This window comes from Centroberyx affinis, unplaced genomic scaffold (assembly GCF_046629955.1).
Source record: "Centroberyx affinis isolate AG114_WGS23_722 - 3 ecotype Tasmania unplaced genomic scaffold, CSIRO-AGI_Caff_v1 ptg001607l_1, whole genome shotgun sequence".
NCBI classification, from domain to species: Eukaryota; Metazoa; Chordata; class Actinopteri; order Beryciformes; family Berycidae; genus Centroberyx; species Centroberyx affinis.
Genome location: NW_027280051.1, coordinates 49,422 through 70,097, shown reverse-complemented (window position 1 = coordinate 70,097; position 20,676 = coordinate 49,422). Strand labels below are relative to the sequence as shown.

The 20,676-nt window shown below is 40.7% G+C and overlaps 3 protein-coding genes across 3 annotated transcripts in view; all 3 read left to right on the top strand.

The window, feature by feature from the left end:
* LOC139651234 (phosphatidylethanolamine-binding protein 4) overlaps positions 1–670 on the top strand; it is a 45,550-nt gene extending 44,880 nt beyond the window's left edge. Inside the window, exon 5 of the mRNA XM_071528077.1 lies at positions 426–670. Coding sequence (XP_071384178.1) covers positions 426–517 — 92 coding nt within the window. The 3' untranslated portion in view covers positions 518–670. The remainder of the gene's footprint in view (positions 1–425) is intronic.
* Positions 671–6,846: 6,176 nt separating this feature from the next.
* Positions 6,847–12,992, top strand: egr3 (early growth response 3). Its single transcript, XM_071528076.1, has 2 exons — positions 6,847–7,350; positions 10,113–12,992. Exons 1-2 carry the CDS (start codon positions 7,197–7,199, stop codon positions 11,216–11,218), a joined length of 1,260 nt encoding a protein of 419 aa, XP_071384177.1. The 5' UTR covers positions 6,847–7,196; the 3' UTR covers positions 11,219–12,992.
* Positions 12,993–16,451: 3,459 nt separating this feature from the next.
* bin3 (bridging integrator 3) overlaps positions 16,452–20,676 on the top strand; it is a 33,894-nt gene continuing 29,669 nt past the window's right edge. The window contains exon 1 of the mRNA XM_071528075.1: positions 16,452–16,566. Within this exon, the coding sequence (XP_071384176.1) occupies positions 16,559–16,566 (8 nt within the window). The 5' untranslated portion in view covers positions 16,452–16,558. The remainder of the gene's footprint in view (positions 16,567–20,676) is intronic.

Sequence of the window (20,676 nt, the reverse complement as noted above, 5' to 3'; positions counted from 1 at the left end):
TACAGCAACATGTTTTATTTTCAGCAGTGCTGTTCTCAGTGACTCACATCCCAGAGCCATGTGCTGCTCAGTTAGGCCTCATAGCCCTTAAACATGGACCGAGCGGTCATGAGAAATGCTCTCGTAAGGCATTGCATATTGCACTCACAGTGTGGTGAATTTATCCAGACAAAAAAAGATGGTTTGTTTGCTATGATAAGTTAGATTATGCGTGTAATAAACCATCATGAGGTTCAATTGCTTGATAATGAAAGGCATTTATTTTCTCTTTAAGTCTTAATTAATTTGAACTATATGCAAAAACGGTGTTGTTGTATGACGTTTAAAATGCACCTTGATTTTTCAGTACAATTCAACCCAAATGTGTGGACCAGTAAATGGATGTCTGTGTGTGTGTGTGTTTCTGTGTCATCCTGCTGCTCCAGGTAAATGGGATCCACAGGCCTTCATCAGTAGATTTGACCTGGGAGCGCCTGTGGCCACCCTGCAGTTCCTCACCCAGAACCACAAAGACTGAAGGATCCTCAGCCTGGGTAACCTCTCTTCTTCATCACTAACACATGTGGAAGAAGCCACTTCTGGACTGTTTCATCCTGTGGAAGTAGCATCAGTAGATACGATAATGTTAATGGTGTGAATTTTCCTCACTTACTCTTAATTAAATTGTATGAATGCTTTGAAAGCTTGCAGCGTCAGCTCTCTCTCTCTCTCTCTCTCTCTCTCTCTCTCTCTCCCTCTCTCTCTCTCTCATGGTTGAGTTAAAAGAGATTTCCTCTTTGTGTTACAACCAACTAATAGGTTTTGATGTTGTGCTGTATCTCTGTCACGTGATCCGGGGGCCAGGGATTTGAGAAATAGATTTTGACCTCATTGGGGATTTCTTATTAGTTTCCGAACACGGCCGACAAGAGAAGGAAGAGGACCTGATATCACAACTCTGTGTGGAAAGAGTTGATTCTAATTCAGGGGAGGAAACACGTCAGGGCCAAAAAAAGGAAGTGGGAGGTGAAACCGAGACCGCAACACAGCCGGATGCCACAGTGGAACTTGAACCAAAATACTCTTCAGAGTGACAGGGCAGGGGGAGGGGCTGCAGGGCCTGCAGTGTTTTGGGTGAAGGGAACTTGCTGTTTGTGTAATTGTTTATCATATTTCCATTGACCACTCTTACACCGATAGGAAAGATTCTGAGCTGTTTCCGGTCTCAAAATGATATTGTGAGAAGAAGACTTTCTCTAACCAACACATGTTGAATCGTCCTTGAATTTAACTTTGGGATGATGAACCCATTTTGAACTTTGGACAGTTGCATAAGGGGCCTACCTGGCAGGTCTGTAGAGGATGGTATGGATAAACTTTTCAACCCTTTCACTAGGAGATACTTTTCAGACTTCCACGGTTCTTTGTAGAGGGTGGGTCAGAGTGCCCCCCATGAGGAATATTGGTTTCTAACCAGCACCTCTCCTCTGGGAGGGGTTTGTATCAATACCCCAGATGTCTGAAAAAGGCTGGATTTACATGAGGGACTTTGATGTTCTGATGATCAATCTTTTGTTGGTGGTTTCATTGACCCTAATTTGGTGTCTCATCAGTGGGCTAGGCTGGAGTAGGTAATGGAGGTTTTTGTTCCTTTGGTGGTTAAGCCAGCCTTGGTAAACCTCTATGTGCCCTCTTGATGAACTCTGGGAGATCATTGATCAAATTGTCCTGCATTCGCTTTGTTTGCCTCCCCGACTTAGCAGTCAAAGCAGCCTGGTCCACAAACAAAACAACCAAAACAATGCACAAGTGCACAGATAGTCAGGCAGTCCATTCCTTCTGAAAAAATGTTAAGTATCCGTCAGTTGGAATATCGCTCTTGACCTTGATTTACCCATCTTATTTGACTTATGAAATAACATTTTTAACAATTGGCAAGTGGAGCATAATTCCACACCATCACACTCAGTGTGCAGCATGCCAAGTGGGAGAGCATTCTTCCAAATCCACCTACTTCAATCCACCACTTCACCAATGAAACGCCAAGTTGTGCCGTTCCAAATACACTGTGCATTATTTCTTCCTTATATCTTGGAGATATTCTGCCAAAACAGCTGGGTTTTGCCACTCAGCTTCCTTGTATGTGTTTATTTTACTCCAATTATCAGGAGAGTTGAGATATTATGATTAAGAAAAACTGACAGCTGTAGTTCAACAGTGTGCAGTATATTGCATTCTCTGAAAAAAACAACTTCTCACATCCCTTGATGATATGGGAAAGGCATTTAATATTTCCTTAATTTATTCAAACTAACATTAATTAAAAGGAATTTGTATAATCAATTCAATTGCCTAACCGCAAGTGATCTAATATGCATGATGACTTGAGTCTCCATTTTTTTTCTCTTGCTGTTGCTGGTAAAACGTGCAGGAGATTTTTTTTTTTCACTTGAGAATTTCCCCCAGTTCATCACTTATTCTGAAGAGTGGTAAAATGGATTTGAGTGTGACATCTGTTCAATGCATGTCAACAGTATGGTCTGCGGACCACTTTGCACATTTATTTACTGTACGTTTGACCTCAACAGACTGGCATTGTTCTACAAGTCTGACTGATTGCAGAGATCCAGTGCAGTTTACTGCACCTGGGGATTTGAAGAGGAATTCGCATTAATATCCACATGGTCTTTATGCACGATTGATCTCGTGTTTACATTCATCAACAAGGAAAACTGTATTTTAAATTGCTAATTTTTTTCTAATACTCTTTGACCTCTACAGATTTTTTTCTGAAGTCTATGCACTGACCTTAAATTCATCTGTGTTTTTATCCCTACTATTAACTGTGAAAAACAAAACTCTGCATATATACCACAGATAAGAACCGAGTACTATAGTGCTGTTGCATTCAACTGACATGCAACATATTGGACTTAATAATAAACCAGAATTCATAGATTATACCTTTAATGTGTGTTATGTCAAATGAAACTATGAAACAATAATGAAACATTATTTATGTATAAGCATAGCGCCGTTGTCATGTGAAAACCTCATAACTCCAGTTTTGGTGATTGTTTTAACTTCAGTTAAAGGATTATATGGTTCCTCTACGGGTAGAGAAAATTGTACGAGCCTTGGGAGCATTCTAATCCATTCAAAACCCGTTGGATAAACTCAATAATGCATGGTGGTCAAGCTAAAAAGTGAAAATTTGGAAATATGAGGTTCTCAACTGAGAGCGATGACAGGAAGATGGCAGTGGGATGATATAGTAGTTTTGGGCTCATTTACTTGGTCAGGACCTGGACATCAAGCTTGTGATTGAGTACAAAATATAGTGAGGAAGAAGAATATAGGGAAGAATCTGGCTGCAGCTGAAATGCCCACTCAGGTGTAGGAATAATATAAGATTTATCAAAGGCAAAGTTTAAACAAGTATGATCAACAATATCTACAGACTGATCAGCCTTAACATTTGTCATTTCATGTTATCAACACTAAAATGTACATGAGGATAGTAAATGCCTTTGGTTGAAAAAAGGACCACAAAAATGCAAAGATTAGAGAAATCATATGGTTTCACGTCTGTACCGGTATTACTGGGAACAGTTTGTCTTTCCACAGCTCTAGTGTTGACTTGCAGCAACAACAAGGAACAATCACACGAGCTGTCCCCATGAAGCTTGGAAAAAACAAAACTAATTTGACTATATCCATAGTGCCTTTGAATTTTTCCACTGTGCATTAAAGTGAACCGGTGCTTCCACGGAATCCCTGTATGCAAAGGAGTCAGAGTGCTGCGGTCGAAGAGGTGCAACGCCACCAGCAGTTACACACCCTGGAGGCCGGCCTCGTGTGACACCGCAGCTCAGTCGAGGAAACAGGCTACAGGTAGTATATTCCAGCCGGGTTGGCCAACTTTCCAGCCTCAAAGTCATACAAAGGCTTCCCCTGAGGAAAGTGACTACCCAGAAATAAGTCCCTCAACTCTCCCTGTTACCCGGAAGGGAATTCCCCCATTGGTTTGCATTGATAAACATGATAGTTGTGGTAACCGTTTCCATGGAGCTCCCATAGCATTGATTAACCTGTGAAGCTATATATAACACATTCCTAGGTTAGTGCAAATTACAGTTGATGGTCAAATTAATGAATACATTCTTTGTTTGATGTTCAAGTGACAGCTATTCTTAGAATTACAGTTTGGAAATTATTGGACCACCTAACCTGATAATATTCACATCATGTGTTTTTGAAGAGGTTGACTTGATAGAAATCAAGCATTTTGATAAGCTTTTTGGAACTTTTTTTTATCCCATCATAATCCAAAATAGAGTCCAGTGTTTACAGACATTATGTACAAACCTTTTACAACCTTAACACCTGTAACACTCAGCTTCACCTGACACACATAGGAAGTTATTGATCACAAGCTCAAACAAATATCAGAGTGAAAAAAAAATATCTTCAACCCAATAAATCAATATTTAAACAAGGCCCGTGGTAGGGTGACAGTACCGCAATTACAGATTGAATGTTGTAGGCTGTGCGAAACATCAACATCTTTGACCTCACTGTACTTGTGACGGATGTGTATATGGTGTAGTAAATGATATATATGAAGTATATGACCTAGTATAGAATGTATATGATGTGAATATATGTAGTATGTATGTACAGTATGATGTAAAGCCCTTTGAGACTTGACTGTGATAAAGGGCTATATAAATAAACAAGACTAAAGATCTGGAGGAATCTGTAGATCACTGTCCTCACACACACACACACACACACACATGACAGCGGTGAAGATCCGCAGCACAGCTGTATGATGCTGGCAGACATCATGGGACTGGACGGCTCGAGGCTGTGAGGAGCCTCGTCCCACGACAAGCGATGAATGATACTTGTAACCTTTGGTGCCTTTTGACCTGGATCACTGTGCTCCCTGCTGTGATACATAGAGCGAGGTTAGGGAGTGACTCAGCGTAACAGGGTTGAAGAAGCCAGCGTTAAGTCACTGCTCTGGTAGGAAGCCTATCTTTGGTCGACCTCAAGAGTGTGCTTCTGAATTAACTCTGAAGACTGACAGTCATGGAGCATGACTGTCAATCTTTGCTGACTCCGGATACTGGGGAAAGACTAAATCAACAGGATGCCATAGTGCCTGCTGGTATGAATGGTACCCATAAGACACACACACACACAGACAGATGAGACACATGAGATCACTGCCTGTTGCTCTGTTTGTATAAGCCCCCTAAACACCAAGCATGATTCAGACTAATTCTCCCACACACTCTATTTACAGTTTCAGTTCATTCAGGTATTACTAATTTCTCAGGTCTGAATATTCAGGCATTGGCATTTTCATTCAATATTTCTGCGAAGGCCCATGTGATCTATTTTGTAATAACGCTGCACATTCTGCTGAAAAGAGCCATGAAGTTTGCCACACTGTCCAACACTTTACCAAGCTGTGAACTAGGGATGCAACAGCTAAAAAGAGTGAGCTGTTGCTCATTTTAACTGACAGTGATTAGTTTGAGCTCAGTGAAGAAACTACAGGCTGGCGGGAAAGCACCTCCTTTCCATGTGACCTAATAAACTATAAAGGCATATCTGTGACTGTTTATTTGGTAAACATACAAGCTTATTTTGGATCACAAATTGCCAAACTGGTGAAAAGAGAGCCATGACGCTTTGTCCAGTGTGATCTCTTTACATGGCTGCGGGTTCCGATCACTTTTCCACTACCAGTTTACCCGGAACTCTGCGGACCAAATACAGTCATGGAGGGGCGGGGCCGGACACTGCCTTATTTGGGGTTTCCACTTCAGCGGCCACTTGGCGCTCCAAGTCAAAGCAAGCCTGTGGATTTACAAAGCGCCTGCAATATTTACAAGCGATTAACTCCGTCAATTACTGTCTTTGTAAGACAGTGTTGCTGCATGAAAAGGGTTTTAAACCAATGTTCTGCAATACGGGACGGTCCAAACTCTGCGCACATGCATGCAGTTGGGTTCAAGCGGTATAATAAAATTATATAATAAAATTTCATACTGTTCCAAGTGATTTTTTTTTTATCTGGGCCTGTTAGGACAACAGAGAACCTCGGGAGTAAAGCCAATAAAGAAACATCCTCTCATCCAAATATTGATTTTGTCAAAACCGTGAACTTGAATCAACAATATGTAGTTAATAGCATAAACAAGCCTATTATATGCGTGTTGATGCTCCGACGACGCCCCCCTTCCTACTCTCACACACACACACAAACACACTCAAACACGCACGCACGCGCGCGCACACACGCACAATAGCTCACATCCTGCCACAGCAGTCATTTTTAGGTATTTTCTTTGGTTACATGTTATGTTAGCCTATCTTTTATTATGTTATGTTATTCTAATTTTTAATTCTAATCTTAAAATCTGAAAGTTTTTTTCTATATATTTCCAAGACCTGTGGGTACTTAACGCTATCTTGAAACCTTTGTCTCCATCAGTGGATTACCGCAGGTGTCGTACAGTCCACAAAGTATTCCATAAAGACCGATAATAAAAAAAAAAGTCCCTATAAGTTAACATGAATCAGTGCATTGTTTTCCACAGTAACGGGAGCAAACAGCAGCCGCGTGCTTATCCCGTTGCAGGCCACCGTTGTATTATGACAAGTATATTTTGTAAAACTTTGTATCTGTCGGAGCCTTTGCCTCTACTGTAGTTTCCACCGACTGACGCGCTGTGGAGAGCCTGGCTCTGTGCAGCCTATCCATATATGGTCATCTACGTCACGCGAATGTTCCATCCCCCTATTTAATACGGACAGACTGGAGTCCCCTATCCAGCTCCAATAGAGCAAGTAGAGCTGCTCTTGTGCAACCAACACCACCACCACCTCCATTGATTCACAGACTTCAAATTCCCCCACAAGCAGCCCATCAGCTTCCACAGTGATCAGATTAATAACAACAAAAGCCCGTGATCATACAGGAGGAGATACCAGCGCTGCTCATTCTCCGCGGGATACTTGGATACGGCAACAGGATCCATCCCTGCTCCTCTCTCTCTCTCTCTCTCTCTCTCTCTCTCTCCCTTTTTTTTAACGCGTGATTCTCACCTGTGTGTTTTCCAGTTTGAGAACACCCGCTGTCTGTGTAACTATTTGGATACCTGCGCGCTGTCATTTATGTCGGGCTGAATATAACTGCTATGACAGGGAAACTAGCGGACAAGCTCCCTCTTACCATGAGCAGTTTAATTAACACGATTCCCGACAGTCTCTACCCAGAAGAGGACATCCCGACGTCTATGAATATTTTCACCAGTACGGATTCTATTAACCACTATTCACAGATGAACACAGGTAAGAATTAGGCCTACACTTACTTTTTTTTTTATATCATGTGTTTTGGTCAAAGTCATTCAAACTACGATGTGCGCAAAAGGCAACAGTTGTCTCGGGGCTTGGAGCACCTGTTTGCGCTTGGCTATTGCGCACAAAAACAGATTCCCTTATTGAATACTTTTTCATGGTCAGGTCTAACACTGATTACCGTAAATTGGAATCACAAGTAAAAATCATAAGTTGTCAGGCCGGCGATGTGAAAATCCATTTTTCCCCTGCCCGTAGCGTAAAGCCGAAGTGTCCGAATTTCAACTGCGATGTGAAAAAAAGGGCAACTGTATTGATCTGAGAAACTTTTTAAAAAAAATCCTCCGCTAAGATGTCAGGTTTGAGAAAATCTACTACATTTACAGTGATTTTTACTCGTCAAAGCTTAAGCATGTTTGAGGAAATGACATGAGTGAACGTTGTGGAAAAGGGCTCTGTTTTACGCAAAGTCCTCTAAAAAAGCAATATAGGCTATTGATTGAAACTGAAGTCGGTAGGTTACGAGGAAAAAATGTATTTGATGAATGTGGTCAGGCCAGAAATGCCCCTGATTTATTAAGCCAGTGTCCGTTTGTGAAGATGGTCCAAGTACTTTAGACAATGACTTTCATTCATAAGTCTATTTACATGTGAGAGATTGGGTTTTGGTAGGCGTCTGTTGCTGCGTTTCTCTCTGAATCACGCTTACACACCAGGCCCATGTATATTCAGTGAGTTGCGAGGCCTGGGAATCTATTGATTGATTTATTACTTGGTCCAGATTAACCTATGTTTTTGATTAATTTAGACGGCCGTATTAGGATGACTCGTTTATTTACTTCAGTGTCGTAAATTGGCATTAAATCAACCCCTAATTGCACAGCCTCACCTTCTGAGGTGATGGGTCAATGCTGAACGAATAAACAAAATCTTTATTTCCCTAACTGAAAAGACCAGCGTGTGATGCACTAATAGTCCCAGACCACAATTACCTTCTATCTCGTCGATCCTTGTCCCTGAAACATTTTTTTTTAATGTTCAAGTTTTTTGTGAAAAAATAAGAATTCAAACAGCAGTCAGTCTGGGTTCGGCCTGGTGTGTTTTCTTCCCATGGTTTACCTCAACAGTGTGCTTTTCAATTACCGCAGCACCAGCTCTTAAATATGAGACTTAAACATATATATTTAAAATAAATTAAATATAAGCCACTTTGAGATCATGATATCACATTTTTCTATAAACACTCCTATATATTTTATGTAAGCCCAGACTGGAGATATTTTAAAAACGGAATGAGACTGGATACTAAAAGATGTTACAGGTGTGTGTGTGTGTGTGTGTGTGTGTGTGTGTGTCATATTTGCTATTTTATCTGCTATGGCCCTGGTGAAATTTACATTATAGACTATAAAAAATTATGTATGTATAAATTCTTGTCAGTGTTTTGACAAATAAGAATTATAAATTCTTGTAGAAGTAAGCAGTGGTGGTGCAGGTGGAGCAGGTGTTTGCTGTGCACCACAGGATTGACCTGTAAGAAAAGAACGATGGCATTATTTCATGCCACCCATTCTGCTTAAATATCCCACAACTCAAATTACCACCTAGAGACTAAAGATTTACAGTAGAATACATTACTGTTATTTCAGGCTTGCTTTCTCGGTGTCATATCCAAAGCAAAATTATGCCACAAGTGTCACCGTTGTTGTGTACCTCCTGTGTAGAATAGTCTTGTGCAATGTATGTAATTTTGCTTTTGTTTGTTTCATCATGATTTGCCTTTAGCCAAATTCTGGTAAACAGACAGTAATTACTGGGAGTGAATAACTAAGCACCCCTGTGTATGATTTCTTGCAAATCGAAGGAAGGGCTGTTTCACCTCGGTTTATGTAACAATTCTGTTCAAATGTCGTCTCAAATCTAACCTCAGAGAGCCTGAGCACCACAGAAAGGTATCCTCTGTCCATCAAACCACATCTGCATCTGATGCTTTCCATGGCATCTGTGTCAATAAGTTAATTGGCATATGTTCAGACTATAGTGTGAGATTCTGTAAAATATTATGCTTAGACAAAATATCAAGAAAGTTTGTGAAAGCGTTGTTCTAAAATCTGCAAAGTTCTAAAATCTCAAAATTTTCCACATTGACGCCGAGTTCTGGAGAGGAAACGCTTGGCACTTCGATTTTCCTCATTTTGTGCAGATGTTCTTTACTGCAAATATGTTTTGAATCCTGGAGCGTGGTAGAAGTGGCGTCTGCCTTATAATCCTCCCTGTTGTAAAGAAATCAGATCTTGCCATTCAGTTTGGCTGTCCTCCTGTGGGACACAATGACTGGATCAAAGGGGGTGTTTAGGTCTTGATTTATGAGAGCTTGTGGGATCTGAGAGAGACACACACCACTGTCTCAGATGCAGCAGTCAGTCAGTTAACTTACAGGTCTGACAGCGCTCACATTTTCTTTATGAACTGTATTGGACTTCTTTTATTTTTGATCTCTTGTTAGCAGACTATTACAGATATGCAGAGAAGCTGAATTCGGACTAACCAAGGACTGTCACTGAATCAAGCAAGTTCATATTTAGCATAGCTTAATATACTAGATTTTCTAGACTTTTTTTTCCCCACAAGATTGTGCAACATTATCACTTTCACAGGCTTTCCTTTCTCAGCTGATTGTATTTCATATTCATGTTTGAGCATCCATGTGAATGATTTATTCACAGTATCTGTTTTTCTCCCCTTTAATCCAGATAATATCATGGATCTGGGCATGGGAAGTGAGAAAGCAACCGCAGAGATTCAGTATGGATCCAGCTTCCAGTCCAACCGCAGCGGGCAGACTGTCACCTATCTAGGGAAGTTTGCCTTTGACACTCCTCCGTCAGGTGGCATCGGTGGCTCTGGCTGGTGCTCTGACAACAATATCATCAGTCTAGTCAGCGCAGGGATCCTGGGCGTTTCTCCGTCGCCCGGCACCGTAACGACGCAGACATCGTCCTCTGCGGCCAGCATGGGCGGACAGACGTCAGACATGGAGCAGGTGTACGGTCCGCCGCTGCCTGCCTACTCCACCTGCAGTGACCTGTACCAGGACCAGGTCTCCTTCCACCACAGCCCCGCCACCAGCACCGCCCTCGCCTACCCCGGCAATGACTATCACGGCACCTCCAAAGCCTCCATGGACGGGAGCCTTTTCTCCATGATCCCCGACTACAACCTTTTCCACCATCAGGGCGAGGTCGGCGTGATGGAGCACAAGCCCTTCCAGAGCATGGACCCCATCCGAGTCAACCCTCCGCCCATCACGCCCCTGGAGACCATCAGAGCGTTCAAAGACAAGCAGCAGATCCACCCGGGTTTCATCGGCGGGCAGCAGCACGCTCCCCAGCACCACCCGCCGCCGCAGACTCTGACGCTCAAACCCATCCGGCCAAGGAAGTACCCCAACCGGCCCAGCAAAACTCCGGTGCACGAACGGCCGCACGCCTGTCCGGCCGAGAACTGCGACAGACGCTTCTCGCGCTCAGACGAGCTGACGCGTCACCTGCGCATCCACACGGGCCACAAACCCTTCCAGTGCCGAATATGCATGCGCTCCTTCAGCCGGAGCGACCACCTGACCACGCACATCCGCACGCACACGGGCGAGAAGCCCTTCTCCTGTGAGTTCTGTGGACGCAAGTTTGCCAGAAGTGACGAGCGTAAGAGACACGCAAAGGTTCACCTGAAACAGAAGGACAAGAAGCCAGCTGACAAGGGCAGCGGGGCAGCTGGCAGCCACAGCTCTCCCCCCAGCTCCTGTGGCAGTGGGGGGGCCAACAGTGGGAACATCATGACCGTCACTACCTGTGCGTAGACTCAGACCCTCACCATGCCCCATAAAGAGACTGAGGAGGAAGGGACCCCGTCCACTATGAGATAAATAGGTGACTCTTTTCCTCTCTTTTACATGCCCCTCTCTTTTCATTTGTCCCTCTATTTTGAGATGGATGCCCTTAGTTTAAGTAGGAGGGGAAAGGGTGCTACGCTCTTCTCTTTCAAGCAACGCAGAGCTTCAGCTACTGTAACACAGTGCCAACAAACAGAGGGGGCACCTTGGCACATTCTGTCCAAAAGGCCACCGCGTATCTGTAGGTTTTGAGGTGGATACGCTTCTGTAAAATTTACTGAGAATTTCTAAATTGGAAGGATGCCAGAATCCATCATAGGGGTTGAAATAGACGAAACTACAATGGAGCTTAGTAAAGGGTGAGTTGTCTGGGATGTATGCATTAATTTTATTGGGTTGTTTAAAAGTGCAATTGGTTATATTTGTGTACTGTCATGGATACCTTATTAGTGGCACTTGACTGTCTTTTTGTTGTTTTTGTTGAAGTGTAGTATTTTTTCTATTTGAATGTTGTTTTCTCAAGAGAATGTGCCAAAATGTATTGTGATAATACAGCCAACCTTGTTCTTATTATTGTGCCTGACATTTGCCAAACATAATAGAGATATCAGCTTAGTACAGACATTGATTGATTTAGAGGAACGATCAGTCGACCAAAATATTACAAAGTGTATCTGAGATTTAGGTTTATCTACACAATTTTGCTAGATCTACATCATGGTTCAGTGGGTCACAATTCTTTGGGGGACACACAAAGCAAACCCATGTCCTGTCATGTTACTCTTAGCTATAAAACAAACATGCCTGCAGCAATCTATGCCTTTGCCAATACTTATTTATTTGCAGTCACTTACAGACACGGTGTAATATTGTTTTTGAAGTTATGTTGCCTTTTATACGGTGGCTTTATGTGGTGTTACCAGATATCATTTCGGTGGCCTTTTTCAAAAGCTCACCAATATTGTTACATTTTTTATTTTTTTTTCAGTTTCTTTTAGGTTTGCAGTTATACAGGTGCAGCACATTCAGGACACGTACCACCAACCCATAAAATAAATTAGGCGAGAGCACAGTGAAAAAGACTGAAATTCTTAAATATCTGCCATTGGGTTGCAAACCAGCAATATATGAAAGAAAAGATGAATGAGGATAAAAGCAAAGATGAATAAAGCCTTTTGTCTGTGCTTCATAGTAGTGGACACAATGTAAAAAACGACTTACTTTAAGTTACCAAAACATGAGCAGCACATGGTGAGAGAAGTTTAAGTATCTAAATCCATGTTTACATCTTTTACAATATGGACAGATTGAGTTGTAAACTACGGGGTTGTTATTTTTGTACAGTATACAAATATGTATGCAGGTAGCTACAGTAGAACTTACACTTTTGTACTCAAATTGTCAAATGCACCATAACTCAGTATTAAATTGTGCATATATGTGCATGCCTACATGCACACTATGTAAATACAAATGTCTGCATAAACAAAAACTTTCAATTGACTGAATGCTTGTGCGGAATGTGTCTTAAAGCTTTTAGTAATGTAATTATAATACAGAATATTTTGTGGTCATAGGTCATTGCAAAAGTCTTCGGAGCATTGAGACAGTGCCGAATAAGGTGTGTTATCTTCCATTTCAAAAATAATAGAATTTGTACCTTCTGTATGCTTTAAAGTGGTAAGTGGTTTAAGGAAGCACTAATGTGTTCTCTGAATAAACAAAAAGGTTTTTTTTAACATCTTGTGTATCTCCATTACGGTTGCAATCAGAGTTTTCAATTAACACATCTCCCCCATTGTATAGAAAAACAGATAAACATTGTTAGACTTCTAAATTATGTGCATTTGTCCAGATGCAAGAACTTTTAATATGAGAAACTGCTTGTCCAGTGATAAATAGGAGACTGGATGATTGGATCATCTTTTGAACAAATTCCATTAAAGGACAATGCCACTGATTTTGACAAATGGGTCCTCGGTGAATTTTGTCCAGATAGGAGGAAATACCTCAGACCATCTTTAGTCATCGCTCGAAATATTTTGTGCAGACTCATCACTGCCATTGGCTTCTTTGTCTCTTAAAATGTACTTTAAACATACTAAATAATGCACAACAATGACCACATTTTATGAAAACGAATCTATGAGAGCGGTATCACTTTTCCTTTGAAATGTTGCTTTGTTATGCTCGAATCTTGCCTCTAAAGAGCAGGAGGGGAAGTCGTTTCCTCAAAGACTGTGTTCTGGCCCAGTGCAGCACCTGGAAAAAATAGACAACTCAGATATTAGCATGGCATTTTCATCAAATATAATGACTTTTTTTTTTACATTTTACATGAGAATGGTGGCGATGAATGCTGGTGATGAATGAGTGGTTACTAAATATCTCACTGATCAAGTTGAACAACATGAGGTATTTACTCTTTTCAAGGCTAGAATGACATAGCACCCAGATGTCAAAAATATCAGTACTGGTCTTCACACATAAATCATTTGCATTTTTTCATCACTGTTTATGTGTCAAATATGTCAGCTTGGCAACATATTTCCCCATTTTATCACAATCCTCACTGCTTAAACTTACTGGATATGCTTCCCTTTGTGTTTAAAGAGGCATTCTCCTCACCATCTAGTTCAATTGACATATTTCTGTGTAATGGCTGTGTTCTCTGAATGTTAAGGATTGTGTGCTGGATGTGAGACAAAGAAACTGTACAGACATTGTTTTGCTATTGTGAACTAGAGAAAATATTGTACTGGTCAGTAGGCGCGGCAATCAAATTTAAAGAGAATATCGATTAACAAATGCAAAGGCCAAAAGAAAGGTTTAGAAAAGCACTGCCACTGAGAACACTGCATTCTGAAATGAGCTTTCAAGGCCATGCTTTCCCTTTCCTGCACCAACCAGTTTTCACTGCTGAGCTTTCTGGCAAGTGTCCACTTATTTTCCAATTAATTTGGCCTCAGAGAGTCTTTTCTCAGCTCATCTACATGGTTAAATGAACAGACCTCCTTGCACTTTCTGAGATAGTTTAAGAGTTCACACATCCAGGAACATCTAACTGCAAATCAATAGTTTTGTACCATAAAAATACATTAACCCATTGCATTGTTGTCAACAAATGGAAATTTTTTGAACTCTTTCCTAATGTGATTTTTCTGTATCACAGCAACTGAAATGAAAATCACAACTTAACCTCCTGAAAATTAAACATTCCTATAGATTGAGACATTACACAACATTTCTTATATCTGGTCCCAGATAATCAGTTTGATAATTATTAAAATTTAAACATTATTGGCATTTGCCTGGGTAAATCTTGTCGAGCAAAGGCCTTTAATGTACATACGTTACTGTAGCAGCTAGGCTTGTGCAAACAGCAATTAACATCTAGAAGGGAATATACGTGAAGAAGAAAATAAAACGTTTCCTTTAAATGTAATATTGCAGTTATCAAGAATAATTTACCGATCATCATAGACTCTGGATCTTTTCCAATGTATCTGACCAAAAATGACAGAAACAAAGGCTAGCCAGTATTACTGAAAGAGATTATGTGTCTGTGCTGTTGATTTGACACTTGCTAGTGAGAATGGATGCTTTTAATTATAGTATTGAATGTGGTCTCCTTTGAGAGAAAGCTGTTTATCTTTGTGTTAAGGAATGATGCAGAGCAAGGCGGAGACTACCCCAAAATATTTCCATGTCTCCATGAAGCCATGTAATTACAACCTTGCAAACTCAATGTATCATCGGTCATATCATCTGACTCTGTTTGTCACTTTTGTTTTGCGACATTTTCGTAATGGAATACGAAAGATAGATTTTTCAAATTTATATGATCCCCTCCACCTCACCCCCTCATCATATTTTGGTGGTTGACTGACAATAGAGGCTGCACCATATTGTTCAGAACAATAATCATAGTGTGTAATTGTTATGTGAGAATGCTATTGATATACAGTATGTCAATAACTAAAAAACAATCCCCTCTTGATACTGCTCTATTTCTCCAAGTATGATTTATTTTATGTTTTTTATGTTCTTTTGTCCAAAACCAGACAAGTAAATGCTCTGAAATAGGAATTTGCCTCATCCTGGTTCTCTGCTCCATGTTGGATCTGAGCCAACATTAGCAGCCATCTTTGTGCCAAATTGGGTTGCAGGGTTGGCTGATCAAGAACAATATGCGATGAGAACTCCACAGAAGCAACAAATCATAAATGTGACCTCAGTCTGCTAACAGCTGAAGGCAGCCTTGTGCAAATGTTTGTGTTTACTTGTTTGATTTAGTCTCCGTGAAGTTGGCCTTGGGCAAGGCAATAGGCTTGGGATTATTCATGACAATAAATAATTACAGAAAAAAACATGTTTGAAGAGATTTCAATGTGTAGATATGACAGGCTACTCATCTCATCTCGTGGACTAAGGTGGCATCAGGGATTCTGTGGTCAACAGTGACACTGCGGTGGCACTACTGTTCAGATGGAGTCGATACTCACTGTTTTCTGTTGTGTTTCCTTTTCATTACAGTATATCCTCATGTTTGCATGTGCACGGAAATGTTCCAAACTGCCACCCTAAGATTCTGGAGGTGGTGCTCAATTACTTTATTATGCATGAAAATAGAAGTCACATTGGGTGAAATGGGATAAACTTAACAATTCAAGACAGACAATTGGAAACACACACTGGGATAACTGTTCTGTTGGCTTTTTCTTTCTTTTTTTTTTCTTTTTTTAAGAAAACAAGGGGTCTTGTTTAAAATGTTGTGGATGTCTTTAGCCTATTTCATGTTTTTCTATTACCTTATAATAAGGTCCTTTTATGAGCTGAATATTGTAATGAACTTTACTATATCCTTGTGATGGGGAGATGTGCTCCCCTGTTTACTTGGCACTTCAGTTTGTTGTAATGCAATTGTTTTGTTATTTCTATGTAAGTACTTGAATAAATAAAACGATATCATTGGCCTACAGTTTACTTGGATCGCTACACGCACACGCACACTCCAGCACCCAAACACACACATGCACGCGCTCTAAACAGATGCAAAGCATGTACAGGCCTTCATTATTCACAAACATCTTAAGAAATCTACATGTATTATAGCTTTTATTCAAGTTTAATCTCACCTTTTATCGTTTTGCATCTGTTTCTACCAAACAATTTCCTTAAAGGAAACCCGAGCTGCTAAGCTTCCGACTTCCTGTTTTAGGCTAGACTGTTGACTGGTGGAAAGGGATGAGGTCCTCTGAAGAGATAGAAACTACCCAATGAAACTGGAATAGAAACCCTCACAAGATGAGCTGGTATGTATTTTTGGTTATACCGTTAATTTGGTGGCTGTAGCGTATTTAGCTAAAAGTGTAAACTCGCACTTCGCCACATTGTTATTCCTCTAAAGACAGATGGCTTGCCGACTGGGCTCCGGCTATTACCTGGAACTGCTCCACAAACAGGATGAAACATAAGCAGGAGTTCGCTTATAAAACCCGACACTAATGAAGCAAAGCTTTGCAAGTAACTTTTTTTTATATATTTAATGAAGATACATTGCAGAGGCTATGCAAAAGAGCATTATCTCGTTGAACAGTCGTATGTAACGTTAAACAACATTAATGAACAGCGGACTGAGACTATTTGTTGGAAGGAGGTTTTGCAGTTAACTAGTGTTAGTTGCTGAAACATTAACAAACAAAACAAAAACTATAAGGGAGTATTAGGCTATAGTTGCTTGGATAATAGTCTTTAGATTAACCATTCTAGATAACGATAAAATGAATTTCTAATATAGGCTATTAGCTGAAGTTGGAAGCTAAACTTAGCTCAGTCAACATTAAAGCCACTCGACGTTTTGAGGGAATTTGACTGTCCGTTTACAGTCTAGCAATATTTTAGTTTTTTTCCTTTATCTTTGAGTTCATGAGGAACCAGGATTTCTGCTTTGATGTGCTATCATTAATGGTAGTTGTGAATTCATAGTTTAGGACGTACCTATATTCCCAGAAGGTAGGTGGGTCGGTCACAGTAACGTATGCTGTAATCCCACCTCCATGTATGTTAATAGTAACAGGCTAATGGCTAGTTTTCAAGCTTCCTGGGAAACCAGATGTTGCAGTCCAACACCGGTTTGTGGGCAAATGGAGAAACAATTTACCCCACTTTTAGTCTCCTAACCCACAAATCCACAGTATTTTCTTCAGTTTAATATCAATTGGAAGGCATAGGGAAGGCTTTGACAGCATAACAGCAATTGGTGTCAATAATTTGGGGAAACATTTTAATTTTTGACCCACTTTTGGCTGCTGATCCACTCTTTTTGTCAGTAATTCACTGTTCCTCCAAAAATAAGGTCAAATTAAGCAGGAATATAAAACTTGTGCACACCACAGATTCATTCTAATTCTATATAAAAATTAATGATTTCAAGAATGGTGGTGACTAGTGGGCTTTTAGCTCCTAGAGATGATTCAAATGTCCAATATTCAGGTGAAGCATGGAGTGGCTGGTGTTATGACCTATCCTACAAGTTGTTGTACACATCTAACATGCTTCAAACTGTTGCTGTCACATCACTTTTCTTAAAATTAGAAATGATGTGGTTTTCACTCAGCTCCCTCTGATGAATTTGCCTATTGACGTCATAGGGGACTAAAAAGTGCATCTAACTTGTGGGAAGTTGGTGTGAGGATGAAGGTCAGAGGTGACCATCACACCAACCAGATACTCTACTGTCATGCAGAGGCTTAGAAGCTGCTGTCGGAGCCCAATGGGATGAACTTTAGGGACTTGATGGGAGCAGTAGTCTATATGATTTAAAAAAATCTGTGTGGATGAATTTCTCTGTGCTGAAACAGCGATTTATGAACATTGTAGGCTATTGTTGCTGTTGGGAGGCATTAGTAGTGACTGAGGGCTTCAGTACTAGTAATGTTGTCGTAGCATCCCCTCACTTAATATGATTTAAAACTAGGCTAACTCTTTGAGGTATGTATATCATAAATGGGGCCCCAGAAAATACAGTAGGAGATAGCATTGCATTCCAGCCAAAGCAGAAGTGCAACATTTGCTAATTATTTTAATGGCAAAATTGAAACAACGTTTTATTTAGGGTCAGGCTAAGATTAGGCAAATACAACTACTACTTTGTTGGGCACGTATGTAGGGTAAAACAGAACAACTTAAATTTATGAATTGATTAGGCTACATGTTACCAAACTGACAAACATTTGGTGAGTGTTTAACTGGAACTTTTTATTACTCTGCTGTGACTTCTAGAAAGTTTGCAAGCCAGAAACATCACAGCACTCTTGAAATCTTACTGTCATGTTCTCTTTCCAGCCTTTTTGCATTTATTTTATCTCTAAGGATTCAGCTGTGACTGTGCTTGGCATTTACAAGTAGGGAAGGGTCAAACGGGCCTTCAATCATGTGCTGCTAGTACAGAGTTTGAAAACTGACTTGAATAACTTCAGTGGTTGTTTCTCCCAATTAATTCACCAATAGAGTTCAAGAGGAAAACGGGGAGAAACACAAACCCTTTCAATGCATGTCTGTGACGTGTCTGTACATTAACTCATCACATCACATACATCACTCCACCCTGTTCTCGGTGTCATGGTCAGGAAGGGCCAGTGATCATGCAAGCAAGACAGTGTCACTCAGTTCAGTCAGACGGTCAATAGCTGGCAAACGGCGCTTCCATCAGCACGTACGGCCAAACACAAGGTCAAGAGTGGGGTGCAAGACCAGTGAAAAGAGCCCTTTATGGACTCTGCTGACTGATGCATTCCAGTAGGGCTTGCACACTTGCTTCTATGACGTGAGAGGTTTGACTCTGGGGTCATCATCAGAACAATTCCACTCCCCAACGTCTTCAACCGGCCCTCTGTACTCCATGGAATAAGCTAGTTCGAGTGATGCATTATTCCCTTAATGGCGTACACATTTGCAGTTTTAGTGAAAAGCCATCGGTTCTTCCAGTTGTGTCCCGGTAGAGAAGACTGTTGTTTCTTTGTTCATGCCTACGTGCTTACTGGACAAGTGACGTGTAGCCTATTGGGGTAAAGCAAAGATCAGATAACTCTTTATTTCAAAGTAGGCCTAGTTGCTGGTATGAAAGCAGTTATGTGTCACAAAGCACTTCTTGCTACAAACATCCGGGTCTGAATGTAGGTTATAACCTGATGTCACCAGGAAATGGCAGTTGATATCAAGCTGCTATGATCACCTAAAAACTCATGGAGCAATACATTGGTAGCTTGAGAATGACTACGCTATTTACTAGATCACTTACTAGTTGGTATTAAATCGTCAGAGTAACACTTTATTGGTTAAGTGAAGTTTTGCATTCAAGTATTGTAACTTCTCTGAAACCTATACTGACTTTTAAGAGTGCTTCTATAGTTATCAAATTGTCTGAACCTTTCAGCACTTAATGCGAAGCCAATATTGAGCTGAACTACCCATGCCTGTCATCAGTAGGCCTAGATTTGTGCTCAAAATTGTCTGGTCTTTACCGGCTGTGACATATAGCGTAAGTTACAGTTTTCTGTCTTCAACTGTCTTGTGGCCAGGCCTGCTTTTCCTTGTAAGTTATGGGATCTGGGTTCACAGGACTTGACATCCCAATGTTTCTAAATGTGACGGCCCCTGCAGAAATATCGCTGTATGTGAAGAAACATCAGAAATGATTCTCACAGTGAATACCATCCTCCCTGTTTCCCATTCTCTCCCTCTGGTTGCCTGCCACATTCCCTTTCTCTCTGCCTTGCACACTCTCACTTGGTGTATTTGCCAATAACACACTGTTCTCATGAGGAGTTGAGAAGAGTGACCACTTTCCTATGGCTGTTTGCAGAAGTAGCTATACTCTGAACCTATAACATTACGGACCCTCTTCCATTTTTTTTCTCAGGGTATGATGGCTTTTGCTATATTAAAGGGGAAATCCACCCTAAAATACTATTTGGTTTTCTTGGACAGACTCTAAGAAACAAATCATGGTTCTCTTCCATTTAGAAAGAATTGTAAACCCACTAAATGAACATGCTGACAGTATCTTTGGCAATTTCCTTTGGTATATGAATACATTGTCTGTTTCAGAACTGTTAGCACTACTACTATGAAATCAATTGTTATATAAAATCTTATCCATATTGGCTCTAGCCAAAAAAACAATAAAGCAAATCTCTTATGCTGCTGTTGTTATTTTGGAAAGGGATTGCATACAGTATCAAACAAAGCTATATTAAGGCGCATTTCTACGTGTTGCGCCTAATGTGATCATTTTTAAGTGTATAGTATTCAGGTAATATGAGAAAGATGAGTCATCCAAGATGGAGCTGAGGAATTTCAGTGGGTGAGTTTTTTTCCATGTCGTTGGTGGCTCACCCAAACTATGACATAGGTGAAACTAC

Excerpts from the sequence above, each read along its gene's own strand:
- egr3 (XM_071528076.1), top strand. The coding sequence starts at position 7,197 with ATGACAGGGAAACTAGCGGACAAGCTCCCTCTTACCATGAGCAGTTTA. Across the intron at positions 7,351-10,112 it reads CTATTCACAGATGAACACAG|ATAATATCATGGATCTGGGC; the intron begins GTAAGAATTAGG and ends CCTTTAATCCAG.